The sequence below is a fragment of the Lucilia sericata genome, unplaced genomic scaffold (genome assembly GCF_015586225.1).
Source record: "Lucilia sericata isolate MDLA Ls3-8-SP2 unplaced genomic scaffold, ASM1558622v1 Contig002038F_arrow, whole genome shotgun sequence".
Classification (NCBI taxonomy): domain Eukaryota; kingdom Metazoa; phylum Arthropoda; class Insecta; order Diptera; family Calliphoridae; genus Lucilia; species Lucilia sericata.
The window spans coordinates 22,606-40,000 of NW_023995900.1; the positions used below are offsets into that span (position 1 = coordinate 22,606).

General features: G+C 35.2%; 4 protein-coding genes across 4 annotated transcripts in view; 3 read left to right on the top strand and 1 right to left on the bottom strand.

Moving 5' to 3' along the window:
• Positions 1-1,823: 1,823 nt before the first annotated feature.
• Positions 1,824-3,739, bottom strand: LOC119613268. Its single transcript, XM_037969262.1, has 2 exons — positions 2,741-3,739; positions 1,824-2,542 (listed from the first exon to the last, which is right to left on the bottom strand). Exons 1-2 carry the CDS (start codon positions 3,737-3,739, stop codon positions 2,492-2,494), a joined length of 1,050 nt encoding a protein of 349 aa, XP_037825190.1. The 3' UTR covers positions 1,824-2,491.
• Positions 3,740-4,654: 915 nt separating this feature from the next.
• LOC119613273 (neuferricin homolog) lies at positions 4,655-5,754 on the top strand. The gene has a single exon (XM_037969272.1). The coding sequence runs from the start codon at positions 4,775-4,777 to the stop codon at positions 5,597-5,599; it is 825 nt and encodes a 274-aa protein (XP_037825200.1). The 5' UTR covers positions 4,655-4,774; the 3' UTR covers positions 5,600-5,754.
• Positions 5,755-6,694: 940 nt separating this feature from the next.
• LOC119613272 (1-phosphatidylinositol 4,5-bisphosphate phosphodiesterase gamma-1) lies at positions 6,695-11,694 on the top strand. Its single transcript, XM_037969271.1, has 3 exons — positions 6,695-9,012; positions 9,174-10,039; positions 10,097-11,694. Exons 1-3 carry the CDS (start codon positions 7,236-7,238, stop codon positions 11,201-11,203), a joined length of 3,750 nt encoding a protein of 1,249 aa, XP_037825199.1. The 5' UTR covers positions 6,695-7,235; the 3' UTR covers positions 11,204-11,694.
• A 2,156-nt stretch (positions 11,695-13,850) lies between these two features.
• Positions 13,851-17,395, top strand: part of LOC119613269 (27 kDa hemolymph protein) — a 4,710-nt gene continuing 1,165 nt past the window's right edge. The window contains exon 1 of the mRNA XM_037969263.1: positions 13,851-15,502. Coding sequence (XP_037825191.1) covers positions 14,437-15,342 — 906 coding nt within the window. The 5' untranslated portion in view covers positions 13,851-14,436 and the 3' untranslated portion in view covers positions 15,343-15,502. The remainder of the gene's footprint in view (positions 15,503-17,395) is intronic.

A 17,395-nucleotide genomic window follows, 5' to 3' on the forward strand; every position in this document is an offset into this window, starting at 1 on the left:
TTTTAAAAAACCGGTTTGCGAAAAACCGAAATATGCAATAAAAACCGGTTTTTCGGTTAACCGGTTAACCGGTTTATAAACACTAATCATGGGATAAGAAGAACTTTCAATTTTTTCATAAAACTTGTTTTTAATTCTTTTTATATAATCAGTAATTCTTTCGTAACCAGTTTCTTCATGGATAAGGTATGTTGGGTATCTCCAGTGTTTGTTATATATCATTTTGAGACATTTGTTTTGAATAACTTGCAAACGATTTAAGTGACAGTTAGCTGCAGTACTCCATACAGGACATGCATATGTTAATATGGGTCTTATAACACTTTTAAATAGAAGATTCTTATTTTTCATGTTCAGACATGAACGTTTATTTAGCAATGGCCATAGGGCTCTAAAAGCTTTAATTGCTTTTTTGCAGATTTCGTTGATATGCCGTTTGAATATAAGTTTTTTGTCCAACGTAACCCCCAAATATTTTACATCGTTTTGTATATTTATAACATTATTTCCTATTAACAAGGGACGCCGGGCCAATCTTTTAGGGGATTTGTTGAATGGGAAAATTATAGCCTGAGTCTTAATTGGATTTATTTTGATTTTCCATTTGTGAAAATATTTGTTGCAACTTACAAGTCCTTTTTCCATTTTCTTTAAGAGAGCACCGGTACTCTTGCTTGAAGTAATTAAAGCGGTATCATCTGCGTAATATGCAGTTTGCATGTACTTCGGAACTTTAAAGTCGGATGTATATATTGAATACAGGAGTGGTGACAAAACAGATCCTTGTGGCAGCCCAGTGGAAATATGTTTGTCAGATGAGGTCGTATTTTTAATTGCAACTTTGAAAATTCTATCATCCATAAAATCAGCAATAAGTTTACTAAGATATTTCGGGATATTAGCAAGTAAAAGTTTATATAAAAGGCCGTTATGCCAAACAGTATCAAACGCCTTTTCTATATCTAGCAGGATAAGGCCCGTTGATATTTTGTTGTTCTTATTAGCAATTATTTTATTTTTTATCCTTTTTATTTGGTGAGTAGTGCTATGATCTTTTTTGAACCCAAATTGTTCTTTAGCAACAATGGAATTTGAATATACAAATTCAATTAGGCGATGATGCAAAATTTTTTCCAATATTTTACCTAGATTGCTTAGCAAGCTAATAGGTCTGTAGCTGTTAGGGCTGTTTTTAGGCTTATTTGGTTTATTTATAGCTATAACCTTAGCGTTTTTAAAATTTTTTGGAAAATAATTAAGTTTAATGCAACTGTTAAAGAGAATGACTAACAATTTCAACGCTTTAATTGGCAGGTTCTTTAAAAGTATATTAGTGATATTGTCAAACCCAGGTGATTTGGAGGCTTTTAAAGATGACACAACACTTGTTATTTCTCCAAGATTTGTAAAAATGGCGGAATCAGAAGATGGGTTCTCCTTCCTAAAATCATTAACTCTTGCGTTAATGAATTTATCCATTGAATGTTTGTAGCTTGAGGTAAGATTATTTGCTTGGACAAATGTATTTGCTAAAATTTCAGCTTTCTCCTTATCATCTGTTATTTTGGTATTTCCATAGTTGATATATGGAATTTGGTGTTTATCTTTTTCTCGCAGACTTCTGCTAATTCTCCAAAAAGTTGTATCTCCTGGTTTTAAATTAGATAGTAATTGACACCATTTATTATTGCGTTCTGCTTTGATGTTTTTATCTATCATTTTAGTAAGAAGGTTTGCATATTGATTGTAAAATTGTTTCTCAACTGCATTTGAAGTTCTTTGACTTTTTCTTTTGTAGCTTCTTCTTAGTTTTATATATTTACAGATGTTCTCAGGCAATTCAAAATAGTTTCGTTGAGTAACTTTGGGAGTTGATGCATTTCTTGCTTCTAAAATAATGTTGGTTAATTTGTTAATTTCATTATCAATTGTTTGCTTTGAATTGTAATCATCTATATTGAATACTATATGATTGTCAACAAAATTCTTAAATATGTTCCAGTTCGTTAATCTATGATCATAGTAACTGATATCAGCAATTGAAGCCTTCGATCGTTTTATGGTGCAAATAATGGGACGATGATCTGAAGGAATTTCGTAACCCAACGTTCTTACTTCTATATTTAGTGCGGAATTACTAATTACCACATCGACCGTAGACGGTTGTCTATTACGTTGATGTGGGTATAATGTAGGACTATTTGGGTAGTATACGAAAAAGTTACAAGTTTGTTGTATGTTGTTGAGTATGACACCTGCTGTGTTACTTGTAGCACAATTCCAGGCGGAATGTTTAGCATTTAGGTCTCCTAAAACTATGTATTCATTGGCTGAAGGTGTAAGTTTATGAATATCATTAGAAAAATTATTGTTATAACGGGGCGAGTATGCAGAAGTTATTACAATCGGTCTATTATTTATTGTTATTTCTATAGATATATTTTCAATAGATCTAGTGTTAAATGTGAAGCAGTTTTTATGTTTTATAGATTTATGAACCAGTAAAGCGACGCCTCCTCCTCTTCCATCTGACCTGTCGTTTCTGTAGAAAAAGTAATTTTTTAAAAAGGGTTTGATGCCTTCCGTTAAAAATGTTTCGTTTAATGAAGCAATTTTTATATTTTCCCTTTCGAGCAATATTTCTAGTTGTTTTAATTTTGAAAAGTATGAAATTCCATTAACATTCAAATGAAGCATTTTAAATTCGTTTGAATTAGTGTAAGCCATGAGCATACTTTACCATAGACATAACAACTTTAATTTGTTGCACTTTTGATGTACATCTTTGTAAATCTTCCATAGCAGTTGTAAAGATATCGAAAAGTTCATCGACACTAAACAGATCGGAATTATTTTTCAGCTGGTTTGCGTATGAAACGTTGGCATTCATTATATTATTGTTGCGGCTTGTTGTATTGACTAAGTTGGGAAATTCCACACCGTTGAATTGGAATGTATTTAGATTTTGCTGTACTCTGTTGTTATTATGAGATTTAGTTGTTACTCTTGCCCTCGTCTCCAGATAAAGAGAACGTAGTGGACAATTTATGTCGTTTGCTGCATGATCAGTTCTTTCTTTTCCATGTTTTTTACAATTAAAACAAGTAAAAACAGCTGGTCGCTTTTCATTTGTATTAAATGGACAAACATTTGTATGATGGTTTTCTGCGCATATCATGCAAGCGGCACCTCGATGACAATGCTCTCCACCATGACCATACATTAGACAGTTCCAACATTGTGTTGGTCTATCATTTTTCTTCGGTCTGTATTTTTTCCATGTAATAATTACGTTAGCTATAGTTCTCACATTTTTTAAAGAACTTGGATTAAAGTTTTTTCGAATAAATTGTACCTTATACACTGCATTATTATCCGAGCTAAATTTGGTAATAATTTCAGTTACAGCAGATGGTGACAAGTTGTAGCTCTCCAATTCGGATTTGATATCGTCTGCTTTGATACGAGGTAAGCCATGCAAGAAGGTGGTGTATAACCTATTATCTTTCGAATTATACGAATGGAACTCAATTTGATTTTCCTTTAGTGTTTGCATACAGCTTTTATATACTGCCTGGTTTGGAGTGAATACTTTGGTACCAATGGAAGTACGCTTAAAAAAGCATTCCTTACCTAATAAATTTTGGATTTCGGAAAATGATACATTGATTTCCACTACAATAGGTGGTGGCTTACGTTCCTTTACTTCATTTATATTTGTTGCTGGAGCTACATCCATATCATTTTGACCCCCCAGGATACTAAATCTATTTCCCAACGAAGATGGAATATTTGGATAAACATGCCCTGGTTGTTTAGTTGACTTTATCTTAGCATTGCGCTTTTTGTTCCTAGATTTTTTGGCCCCTGGGGCCATTTTAGGTGGTGTGTTATTAGTTTCTATTTAAAAAATTGACTATCACGTGTGAGTTCAATAAGAACGTGTGTAGGCAATTACAAAAACAATAGTGTTATCTTTATTTTTAATATGTATAAAGATTTGCTGTGCGCTTATGTTGCTGAGACTACCGTTCGTTATGAATATCAGATGTGAACTGACAATTGTAATCATAAAGACTCATAAAGATTCAACAAAACGTTAGATTTTTTATAAAATAAATTTCATTAATTTATTGTTATTTATGTTATAAGTTAAAGATAAATTTCATTAATTTATTGATAAACTCTTCAGAAATGTTCAAAATCACTTAATTATATTTAAAAATAAAAATTTACCTTTATTTTCAGAAATCCACCTTCATAATGCAATTAATATCAAACTCAATCTATCCTTCACATGATTTAAATTCAAACACTTTAGTTTAAACAAAATACATTGATTTATTTAAAAAACACTTAATTTTTACCTAAAAAAAACCACTTTAATTAAATATTGTACAACGTATCTATAAGAAATCAATTTCACAACTGTTGAATGCAATCAATTACATCTTTTGCTCTTATTATTCGTAAACAAATATCGTTTTGGCGCCATAACTTACAAATATTATTGTTGGCTTTATAAAATTTAACCATTTAATTTCTCACCGTGTATGGGGGATAAAAACAACTCTGTTTTTAGCCAGCTGCTGACGTGATACAGCAAAAACAGCTGTGGCTTGTTTTTGTTGTTGTTTCCAAAAATATCCATTTGTCTATTTGTTTATTTACTTTCTAGTTGAGTTTTATTATTATATTTTATTAGTATTCAAAAAATCAATAAAATTCGTTTAAATAAAGTGTCTTATTAAGAAAAAGAAAACCAAAAACAACGATGATAGCATTTATAAGACATATTTTTAAACTACAGTTTCTGCTCATCATAGTGGCCGTTTTGGCTGGTGTCTATTATCCGGAAATTTTGGATATGTTAAAAACATATATTTTGCCATTTGGCAGTGATAATGTAGAAGTGCATTATGAAAGTGCCGAAAAACTACAAGATGTTAAACTCTTCACTAAAGCGGAATTGGCCAAGTTTAATGGTGAAAATGACACACCAATTTACCTGTCTCTATTGGGCCGAGTTTATGACGTCTCTAAAGGCGCCAAACATTATGGACCCGGTTGTTCGTATAGCTATTTTGCTGGACGAGATGCTTCGGTTTCTTTTATTACTGGAGAATTTGAAACATTTGTGGAGGAAGAAGCTGATGATGTCTTAACGCTTAAGCCTTCGGAGCTGCTAAGTCTAGATAATTGGCAAAAATTCTATGATAGCGATTATGTGTACAAGGGCAAACTCATAGGACGTTTTTATGATGCCAACGGAGAGCCCACTAAATATTATCATAAATATTTAGCTTTATTAGAGCAAGCTCAAGATGCCAAAGCTGCTGGAGAAGAATTAAGACTTAAATATCCCGATTGTAATATTGAATGGTCCCGGGAGAAGGGTTCTCATGTTTGGTGCACTCTCAATAGTGGTGGCAAGGAACGTGATTGGGTGGGCTATCCTCGCAAACTATATCAAGTCGGTAGTGATAATTTTAGATGTGCTTGTTTGCGTAAAGAAGATTTGGATACAACTGAAGTGATGGTCAAACCTTATGATGATTGTGACACTTTTGCTCATGAATGTTACTATCATGTAGATTAGAGTTTGTTTTATGACTTTGTTACTTCTTCGTAGAGTAAATTTTGAAATGCAATACAAATTTTTTTTTGTAACTTATGTACTTAGTGATTTTTATATACAATCAATATATACAAATTTTATATACATACATATTTAAAAATAAATATTTAAAAAAGTTTTGTAATTGGTGGTTTTTCATCTTAGATTGGTTGCAACAAGCTATCCTTTTGAAAAAAATGGCTTTATAATAGACAATTTTCTGGATTATATAATAATCTGTGGTCTGGACTGTAGTATAATTTGTACTATAGAATATTCTATAGTCTACATTTTAGTCTACAGTCTGGACTATAGAATAGTCTAGGTCATAGAATTATATATAATATGGACTGTTGTCTATAGTCTGGACTGTAGAATAGTCTAAAGTTAGTACTATAGAATAGTCTCCAGTTAGTATGGACTGTAAAATAATCTCTTATCTGTACAATAGTAGAATAGTCTATAGTTTGTACTTTAGAATAGTGTATAGTTTGAAGTACAGAATAGCCTATAGTCTGGACTATAGTATAGTTTGTACTATAGAATAATCTATAGCCTGGACCTTAGTACATAATGTGTACTATAGAATAGTCTATTTTTTTTACTTTATGCCTGGCCTATTGAATAGTCTGTGTGGTCATAGAATACCTAGATTACAGTTTTTACCATAAAAAGGGCATAAAAAAAAATTACAAAAAATAATGTAGTCTGGGCTTCAGATAAGACTATAGCCTAAAGTTAAGAATCTAATCCTTAGAGAAGAATACACTACACTTCAATCTAGTGACCAAAGATTAGATCATAGTCAACTATAGTTTTTAACTTGAAGTAGACTTACCTATATAGTATCTACTGTTTGCTATACAGTACCGTATCCATATCTGCAATGCAAAATAATAACGGTTTAGTAAATAATTCAAACTTCAGTCAAACTTTCCTATCTTACGAAATTCCCCCATATTTTTGCATAAACCTTATGAAATCGTACGTTGAAATTAAATATTGTGCAATCACAATGACTTGACTTCTCTATTTTACACTATTTGGACATGCTATTATCACACAGTGATTGTCAGCGCCAATAAGAAGAAGCAATATCTGCTGCAAGAAATTTTACAAGAAAATTGTTGTGTTTGTTAATAGTTTAATTGAATTTTTTGTTAATTTTTACCAAAAGTGCCTTAAAAATTTTACACAAAAAATGTTTCAATTTATACAAAAACTTAATTAAATAAGAATCTTTAACAAAAAAACTAAGCTAAATCATTAAAAAACATAAAAATATGTTTTCTATTAAAAAGGCGTTAAGACAGCAGCTAAAACAACAACAAATTCAATACAAAATATAGAGACAAGCAGAAACAACAACAATACCAACAAACCAAAACAACGATAATTATTGTTGTACTTTGTATAATAACAGCAAGAACAACAACACAGCAGTGATCAACAGATTGGACAGGAAATCAAATGATTACCATATTTTGAACACACTGATAAAGATTCTAGATAAAAAAAAAACAAAAGAAATAGGCAGCCAGCAGACCAACAACAAAAACTATTTTTAATAGAAAGTATTCTTGCGCTATTTCCCTGATTTGGAGAAAATTTGCACAAAATGATGAACTGTTTTAGTTCTTTAAGTGTGCCCACTTTGGGTGAAATGGAACAGATTATTTGCATGCTGGAAAGAGGTACCATTGTTACGAAACTGTATAGTAAACAAAGGCGGCCCGAACAGAGGCGTCTGATATTGGTAAGAGAAACTCGTCAGTTGCTGTGGTCACCGGTTGCAGCCAACACCCGCATAGAACATGAAGGTTCTTTGGAGCTAAGAGAAATCAAGGAAATACGTGTGGGAAAAAATTCCAAAGAATTTCGCAACTGTCCCGATGAAGCCAAACGTTTTGAAGCTGGCAAATGTTTTGTTGTCCTCCATGGCAGTTCTTTTAAACTGAAAACTTTCTCTGTGGTAGCTTTATCGGAACAGGAAGCAGAAAATTGGGTTAAAGGTTTGCGCTATATGGTACAAGACACTGTAAATGCTTCCTATCCTTTACAAGTAGAACGCTGGCTTAGACGTGAGTATTATGCCATAGAAAACTCGAGCAACCAGTCTTCCAAGGAGGGAGGCCAAGTTACTGTTAAGGATTTTAAGACGTTCCTCAGCAGTATCAGCTGCAAAATGACCACCTCCAAGCTAATGGATTGCTTTAGCGAGGAGGATGTAAGGCGTAAAAATGATTTACGTTTTGATGACTTTGCCCGTTTGTACAGGAAACTTATACAAACCTCTAATTTCCTAGAAGAACTTTTCCATTGTCCTCCCGGCAAAGAATTTGCCTATTCTAAAGATGGCGAAATTGTTACTTTAAGAGAATTTGAAAAATTTTTACTACAAGAGCAAAGGGAAGCTATTGCAAGAGATAACAATGCTGTGTCCAATTTTATGCGTGAATTTTTGCAAGATATAGAACGTGAGGTGCAAGAACCATATTTCACCATTAGCGAGTTTCTTGATTATCTATTTTCCAAACACAATGATTTGTGGGATAAACAATGTGATCGTCTATACATGGATATGAAACAGCCCATGTCCAATTATTGGATAGCTTCCTCACACAATACTTATCTAACGGGTGACCAATTTTCCTCGGAATCTTCTTGTGAGGCTTACGCCCGTGCCTTGCGCATGGGTTGTAGATGCATAGAACTGGACTGTTGGAATGGTCCCGACAATCAACCGCATATATTTCATGGTCATACCATGACTTCAAAAATTAAGTTCAAAGATGTTATAAAAACCATTAAGGAACATGCCTTTGTCACCTCCGAGTATCCGGTGATTTTATCTATCGAACAAAACTGCTCCCTAGAACAGCAACGTAATATGGCCCAGGCTTTAATAGAGGTATTTGGTGATATGCTTTTGACACAGCGTTGTGATCGCTCGGAAACCCAACTACCTTCACCCTATCAACTAAGAAGAAAAATTATCTTAAAACATAAAAAATTACCCGAATATGAAGATAATTCCAGTATAGTGTCTTCCAATTCTTCAAATTCCTCTACTCTCTTGTCTTCCACTGGTAGTCGTGGTTCCATTTCGGGTCCTGGTGGTGAAGATAATGATGGCATACGTAATGTTTTAAAAGAAGGGTTTTTATACTTTAAAGATCCCGTCGATAAGACTTGGAATCAATATCATTTCGTTTTAACCCAACAGGAGTTAATTTACTCCTCGGAAACTGAAGATACCAATTCAACGACTGGTGATGATGAAGATAATGCAATATCGGTATCGTCTACCAACACTATTATGCCTAAAGTTAAGGATAGTATGATTAATGATGAATTGCATTTTGGTGAAAACTGGTTTCATGGAAAATTGGAAGGTAATTTGAAGTAATAGTTTTTATAGCGTGGGTGGGATTTACTGATCACTATACTATCGAGGAAAAAAAGTAAAATGATTAGAAATTATTTTAAGGTTTTATTTTACTGATCACTATAGTATTAAGTTGTTATCCTTATCCTTATTTCCATTCCCTTCCAGGAGGCCGCCACGAAGCCGATCAACTTTTGGAAGCCTACAAACATCTGGGCGATGGCACTTTTTTGGTACGTGAATCAGCCACTTTTGTGGGTGATTACAGTTTATCGTTTTTGCGACGCAATCGTCCCAATCATTGTCGCATCAAGTTGAAACATGAAAATGGTGCCACAAAATATTATCTAGTGGACAATTTTGTTTTCGATTCTTTATATTCTCTAATTGTTTACTATCGCAAGAACATGTTGCGTAGTTCAGAATTTTCCATTACCCTCAAAGAGCCTGTACCGCAACCGAAAAAGCATGAATCTCAAGAATGGTTTCATCCTCATACCACCAAAGAACAAGCCGAACAGGTTTTAATTAAACTCGATGTGGGCTCATTTCTGGTACGTCCCTCCGTACAGAATGCCAATGCTTTTGTCATTTCATTTACCATAAATCGTAAGATTAAACATTGTCGTATTATGCAAGAGGGTCGTTTATTTGTGGTCGATACTACACAATTTGAATCGTTGGTTTCTTTGGTCAAGTATTATATGCGTAATCCTTTATACCGCACGGTCAAATTGATGTATCCAGTATCGCAGGAATTGTTGAAACAAAAATTATTGGCTTGTCAGGCTTCTTTAGATCATCATGGTAATGGTGGCATGGGAGACTTTAATGATGCCTCCAGTTATATGGATCCTAGTTTAGAGGATACGGTAACTTGTAAAGCTTTATATAGCTATAAGGCAGACAAACCGGATGAATTGTCTTTCCCAAAACATGCCATTATAACAAATGTACAAAGAAACAATACCATGTGGTGGAAGGGTGATTATGGAGGCATGAAACAAAGACATTTGCCAGCAAATTATGTGAAGGTAAAGGGAAATCTTAAGAAATTTTGTTTAAACGTTTAATGAAATCTTTTTTTTTAGGTTATAGACTCTTGCTCGGATGATTACAACAGCTTTAATGATGAAACCAACAATGAACAATTTTCACGCACCGATTCCATTGAAATACATGGTGCCGTGGCCTCTTTATTCGAGTCCACTGAACCGGGCATACTTTTGAAATTACAAATCCAAACACCCACTATGCAAAACTCTTTTGTAGTGGGTTTTGATAATCAGGAACAGGCCTACGAGTGGTTTAAAGCCATACAAGATGCTGCTTTAATAGCCAATCAATTGGCCACCGAAAGAAGAAAAAAAGAACGTTCTGCGCGAGTAGCCAAGGAAATGTCTGATTTAATTATCTATTTTCGTAGTGTACCCTTTCGTGAACACTCTTGGGTATTTTACGAAATGTCCAGTTTTCCCGAAACAAAGGCCGAAAAACAATTTCTACAACAAAATACCGCCTTATTTTTGGCTTATCATCGTCACCAGATTTCACGTGTTTATCCGAAGGGACAACGTTTGGATTCTTCCAATTTTAATCCAGTACCCTTTTGGAATGTGGGCTCCCAGATGATTGCACTAAACTATCAAACCGGCGACAAAGCCATGCAATTGAATCAGGCCAAATTTAGGGATAATGCCCAATGTGGTTATTTGTTGAAACCTAAATTTATGTTGGCAGAAGGTTTCGATCCCAATAGTCCTTTAAGCATTAGCCCTTTGGAAGAGAAACATGTGACCATACGCATTATAGCAGCTAGACATTTATTCCGGGCCGGTAAATGCAACAATCCCTTGGTAGTTGTTGAAATTAACGGAGCTACTTTTGATACCGGCGTCAAACATCGTACCAAAGTATGTGAAAATGGTTTTAATCCAGTATGGAATGAATCATGTGAATTTTCTGTACGTAATCCATATTTTGCTCTCTTGCGTTTTGAGATACAAGATGAGGATATGTTTGCCGAGACACATTTCATAGCTCAGGCCTGCTATCCTTTGAATTCCATACGCACTGGTTATCGCAGTGTTATATTACGTAATAAGTTTAGTGAAGAATTGGAATTGGCCTCTCTGCTGGTGTATGTGGATATAAAGCAACCATCAGCTACAGAAACTCATGCTGTCATAGGTTTTTAATCTGAAAAACATGAGAAGTTTAGAAGACTTGTCAACATTGACTAACAAAAACATTTAAATTGAAAACAAAAACATAATTCAACTCTTTAGCATTTGTTTAAATCATAATCTAGTTGGAAATTTCAAAGTAATTTGAAATTTATGCAAACATTACTGAAAACGCACATAACCTATTTTAAAGTTTTTAAAATCTAACAAAAAAATATTTTATTTTATGTATTCCTGGTTATAGTTTAAACCAATTTTTATAACATTATATGTCTGTTTGTTACCACCTTAGAAATCTAGCAAAAACAATTATATCGAAATCATTAACCTAAAGACTTATTTTCTCAAGTACATTCTAAGTTAAAAAAATGTACTTTTTTATTTTATTAATTTTTATTTAGCAAAATTTTCTCTCATTATCTTTAATAACACAAAATGCTTCCAAAAAAAACGTGTATTAACTTAAATGTTTTAACAAACTTAACATTGTCATTTATATATACATATATTATTGTATTTTATTTAATCATTTTGCATTATGTAATATATTATTATTGCAATTTTTCATAAATTTTATTATATATCCAATTGTGATTGTAAAAATTAACAAAAAAAATATATACATTTTTAGTATTTTGTTAATACAAAATTGTTAAAATAAACAAATTTAAACAGATTCTTTTAATTTTTACTGGAAGATATGCCTCCAGTATCAAAACATTGCAACATCTTCATTATTATTCATTTAAATTGAAATAAAAAATGGGCAGGATGTGACAAAGTGGGTGTGGTATATATACCTATATTAGAATAGATTCAGATAGATAGAGAGATAGATAGTAGGAATGAGAATAGATAGATAGATAGATAGATAGTAGATAGATAGATAGATAAATAGATATATAATAGAATAGATAGATAGATGATAGATAGATATATAGATAGATGATCAACTAGATCGCTCGCTCGCTCGCTCGCTCGCTCGCTCGCTCGCTCGCTCGCTCGCTAGCTCGCTCGCTCGCTCGCTCGCTGCTCGCTCGCTCGCTCGCTCGCTCGCTCGCTCGCTCGCTCGCTCGCTCGCTCGCTCGCTCGCTCGCTCGCTCGCTCGCTCGCTCGCTCGCTCGCTCTCTCGCTCGCTCGCTCGCTCGCTCGCTCGCTCGCTCGCTCGCTCGCTCGCTCGCTCGCTCGCTCGCTCGCTCGCTCGCTCGCTCGCTCGCTCGCTCGCTCGCTCGCTCGCTCGCTCGCTCGCTCGCTCGCTCGCTCTCGCTCGCTCGCTCGCTCGCTCGCTCGCTCGCTCGCTCGCTCGCTCGCTCGCTCGCTCGCTCGCTCGCTCGCTCGCTCCTGCTCGCTCGCTCGCTCGCTCGCTCGCTCCTCGCTCGCTCGCTCGCTCGCTCGCTCGCTCGCTCGCTCGCTCCTCGCTCGCTCGCTCGCTCGCTCGCTCGCTCGCTCGCTCGCTCGCTCGCTCGCTCGCTCGCTCGCTCGCTCGCTCGCTCGCTCGCTCGCTCGCTCGCTCGCTCGCTCGCTCGCTCGCTCGCTCGCTCGCTCGCTCGCTCGCTCGCTCGCTCGCTCGCTCGCTCGCTCGCTCGCTCGCTCGCGCTCTCTCGCTCGCTCGCTCGCTCCTCGCTCGCCTCGCTCGCCTCGCTCGCTCTCGCTCTCCTCTCTTCTCTCTCTCTCTCTCTCTCTCTCTCTCTCTCTCTCTCTCTCTCTCTCTCTCTACTCTCTCTCTCTCTCTCTCTATCTCTCTCTCTCTCTCTCTCTCTCTCTCTCTCTCTCTCTCTCTCTCTCTCTCTCTCTCTCTCTCTCTCTCTCTCTTCTCTCTCTCTCTCGCTCTCTCTCTTCTCTCTCTCTCTCTCTCTCTCTTCTCTCTCTCTCTCTTCTCTCTCATCTCTCTCTCTCTTCTCTCGCTCGCTCGCTAGCTCGCTCGCTAGCATCGTCCTCGCTCGCTCGCTAGCCTCGCTAGCTACGCGCTCGCTCGCTCGCTCGCTCGCTCGCTCGCTCGCTCGCTCGCTCGCTCGCTCGCTCGCTCGCTCGCTCGCTCGCTCGCTCGCTCGCTCGCTCGCTCGCTCGCTCGCTCGCTCGCTCGCTCGCTCGCTCGCTCGCTCGCTCGCTCGCTCGCTCGCTCGCTCGCTCGCTCGCTCGCTCGCTCGCTCGCTCGCTCGCTCGCTCGCTCGCTCGCTCGCTCGCTCGCTCGCTCCTCCTCGCTCGCTCGCTCGCTCGCTCGCTCGCTCGCTCGCTCGCTCGCTCGCTCGCTCGCTCGCTCGCTCGCTCGCTCGCTCGCTCGCTCGCTCGCTCGCTCGCTCGCTCGCTCGCTCGCTCGCTCGCTCGCTCGCTCGCTCGCTCGCTCGCTCGCTCGCTCGCTCGCTCGCTCGCTCGCTCGCTCGCCCCTTTCCGCCCCTTTCCTTTCCTGCCGTCCGCTCCTTCCTTTCTGTCCTTGTCCCGCCCCTCGCCCCGCCGCTTTTGTTTTTCTCTTCCGCTGTCTTCCCTCCTGCTTTTTTACTCTTTCTCTTCACCATCTCGCTTTTTTCACTTTCTCATTCGCTTTTATACATTACCGTTGAAGAATTAAAAAGCATAGTTGATAACTTAGCCGGCTTACAGATGATTTTATGTCGTCGTTGAATTATTTAGTATCAAGCGCCGTTGCAGTAAATGTTAGTCGGCACAGTTCTCTGACCATTGATGAGAAAAAATTGTTGAATCATAAACAAAAAGACAGCAGAAAAATTAAAAATATTATTATCAGCTTATTTTACGAATAAAGTGTATAATAAAAATAATAAATAATACATTAGCGATTACAACAATTAAAAATTTTGCTTTTTAACAAGCAAGAGTAATTAAATTAAAAGAAAAACAAAACAGATTGCAACAAAAACACACATACTACGGTAACAAAAAAAAACAAAAGGAGGAAAACAACAATATAAAAGCAAACAAAGCAGAATACAAAAAAATTAAGGGCAAAAACAGTTTGAAAAATTTACTCAACCAACAGTACTTGATCGAACCAGTAGCAAATGCAAACGCTATTACGGTAAATAATAAATTATTTAAAAAATACGGTGATAAAATAAAGTGATAATAAAATAAAAGTATTAAAACAAGTGGTATTTTGAAATAAAACAACAATAAAAAAGAACAGTGATTTGCAAAGACACTAAAAGGTCACTAAGGTTAATAAAAAAGAAAAAAAAAACAACAAAACATAACAAGTTTTAAAAGAAATTTTGCAACAAACCTCAAACATGAAGTCTGCATTGTTAATAGGAACAATTTTTAGCCTGTTATTGGCATTGCAGGCAGCTGACCTCGACCTTAGCAATATTGATGTAAATGACTTGAAAAATCAACTGCCCGATGAATTTCCCAAGACCAATCTTACTTTGGATGATGCCAAAACTTTGGTTAAGGATAAATGCCTTAAAGTGGCCGGCGAAGAAGAGGGTCAAAAAGCGTTTGCTGAAATTGAAAGCTCCACATTGACTTTGGCCGAGTGTGTTAATAATATTGTTAATTTCACCGCCATACAAGAGGAAATAAATCTTGCCTCGCCCACAGGAGAATTGGATGTGGTGTTCAACAAGTACTGTTTAAAACGTCCCGAAGCTCTAAAATGTATTGAAACCTTCAATACCAAACTTACACCCTGTCTTGATGAGGAGGAACGTGAAAATCAAGATGTTTTCATGCGCATCATACGCAGTCTTTTGAGTTTTGTTTGCCACAAGGGAGGTGATCAGATTGCTCTGTTCATTGCCGAAAAAGGACCCGAATGTTTGGAAGCACACAAGGAAGATATACAGAACTGTATTAATAGCACATTCTCCGGTTATCTCCCTGAAGAGGGCATTGAAAATGTTAAAACTTTACCCAAATTCATAATGGGAGCTAAACAATGTAACGATATCGAACGTTTGGAAACCTGCATTGTTAAAAAATTGGAATTGTGTGAAGAGATAACACCTGCCAATATTGTTGAGTCCATGTTCCGTTTTATTAAGAACGAAACTATTTGCCGTTCAGTGGGTAATACCGATAAACATGTTGCTGGTAGTTCGGGAAATACTTTAATGATGAGTAGTCTTAATTCCGCGCTGTTGGTGTTGTTTATTACAGCATTGACATATTTTAATCGTAAAACAATAGTTTAAAAACAAACACAAAGTTCTCCTTACACTCATTGTATAATAAGAATAACAACAACAAAAAGAACTTATTACAACAGCAAATTTGGTACTATCTACAACAACAAGAACAACTTACAACATCTATATGAAATTTCTACATTTAAAAAGGAACTAATTGCTATTGGTAAATTATTTTTAATTTTTCATTAATTTACAAGTTATATTTATTTTCAGATTTTCAAAGATCAGTGAGGATTAATTTCATTTTTCTCTAAATAGAATTTTTATAGTTATAGACCTACTCTCAAAGTCATGAAAAGTTTCAAATTATTTCCCAAATTTTTCGATGCAAAATTGAAAAAATGTAGAAAATTAAGTATCTTCCAATCTGTAGGAGCTAAGGGAACAGTTTTAACAATGAAGGTTTATTTATCATTCCCTAATCAAGACTTTGACCAATATAATAGACAAAATAACATGATTAAGTTTTTATTACTAATACCTCCAGAAGAAGTGCACATATTTTTCTCAACCCCCTTTGTTTTTTGTGGTTTCGGTATTATTTCTTGTGGTTTTCATTATTATTAATCTTTAATTGCTCAATTTCCAGCTTAATTTTGTAATAATTTAAAAATTATATCAAACAATATTGGTATAACATGAGTAAAAGGCTAAATGTTTTTCATTTTTAAAAAATTTTCTCAGAAAGAATAATTTTTTAAAACTCTTTTTAAAAAACTTTATGGAAATTTAAAAATTTTTTTTACAAATTTTTGCAATGTTTTAAAAAATTAACATAATTTTTCGATTATTTTCAAAAAAAATATTTTTAAAAATTTTCGAATATTTTTAATAAGAAAATTAGGTAAAAAAAGAAAATTATCTTTTTTATTTAATTTTCGAATTTTTCTAAAAAAAAAATATTTAAAAAAAAATAGAAAATTTCGAAATTTTCTAAAAAAAATAATAATTTTTGGAAAAATTTCTAAAAAAATTTTAATATTTCGAAGATTCTAAAAAATTTATTTTTTAAAAAATTAAAATTTTTGGAAAATTATTCTAAAAAATTTATTTTTTAAAAAATTAAAATTTTTGGAAAATTATTCTAAAAAATTTATTTTTTAAAAAATTAAAATTTTTGGAAAATTATTTAAAAGAAAATTTTTCGAAAATGTAAAAGCAAAAATAAAAAAATGAATTTTCTATAATTTTTCAAAAATTTAAAGAAATATAATTTTTTTTATTAAGAATAATAATTTTTCAAAAAATTACATATAGAAATATTCGAAATTTAAAACTAAACTAGAACTAATTTAGAATTATAGTAGAACTGAACTAGAACTGAACTAGAAATGAACTAGAACTGAACTAGAACTGAACTAGAACTGAACTAGAACTGAACTAGAACTGAACTAGAACTGAACTAGAACTGAACTAGAACTGAACTAGAACTGAACTAGAACTGAACTAGAACTGAACTAGAACTGAACTAGAACTGAACTAGAACTGAACTAGAACTGAACTAGAACTGAACTAGAACTGAACTAGAACTGAACTAGAACTGAACTAGAACTGAACTAGAACTGAACTAGAACTGAACTAGAACTGAACTAGAACTGAACTAGAACTGAACTAGAACTGAACTAGAACTGAACTAGAACTGAACTAGAACTGAACTAGAACTGAACTAGAACTGAACTAGAACTGAACTAGAACTGAACTAGAACTGAACTAGAACTGAACTAGAACTGAACTAGAACTGAACTAGAACTGAACTAGAACTGAACTAGAACTGAACTAGAACTGAACAGAACTGAACAAGAACTGAAACAAGAACTGAACTAGAACTGAACTAGAACTGAACTAGAAGTGAACTAGAACTGAACTAGAGCTGAACTAGAACTGAACTAGAACTGAACTAGAACTGAACTAGAACTGAACTAGAACTGAACTAGAACTGAACTAGAACTGAACAAGAACTGAACAAGAACTGAAACAAGAACTGAACTAGAACTGAACTAGAACTGAACTAGAAGTGAACTAGAACTGAACTAGAACTGAACTAGAACTGAACTAG

What these genes read in the sequence shown, in the direction of transcription:
- LOC119613268 (XM_037969262.1), bottom strand. Translation starts at nt 3,739, where the DNA reads ATGGATGTAGCTCCAGCAACAAATATAAATGAAGTAAAGGAACGTAAG. An exon ending in TTAAAGTTGTTATGTCTATG is followed by an intron (nt 2,543 to 2,740) that starts GTAAAGTATGCT and finishes CTTTTTCTACAG; the next exon opens with AAACGACAGGTCAGATGGAA.
- LOC119613273 (XM_037969272.1), top strand. Translation starts at nt 4,775, where the DNA reads ATGATAGCATTTATAAGACATATTTTTAAACTACAGTTTCTGCTCATC.
- LOC119613272 (XM_037969271.1), top strand. Translation starts at nt 7,236, where the DNA reads ATGATGAACTGTTTTAGTTCTTTAAGTGTGCCCACTTTGGGTGAAATG. An exon ending in GTTTCATGGAAAATTGGAAG is followed by an intron (nt 9,013 to 9,173) that starts GTAATTTGAAGT and finishes ATTCCCTTCCAG; the next exon opens with GAGGCCGCCACGAAGCCGAT. An exon ending in TGCCAGCAAATTATGTGAAG is followed by an intron (nt 10,040 to 10,096) that starts GTAAAGGGAAAT and finishes CTTTTTTTTTAG; the next exon opens with GTTATAGACTCTTGCTCGGA.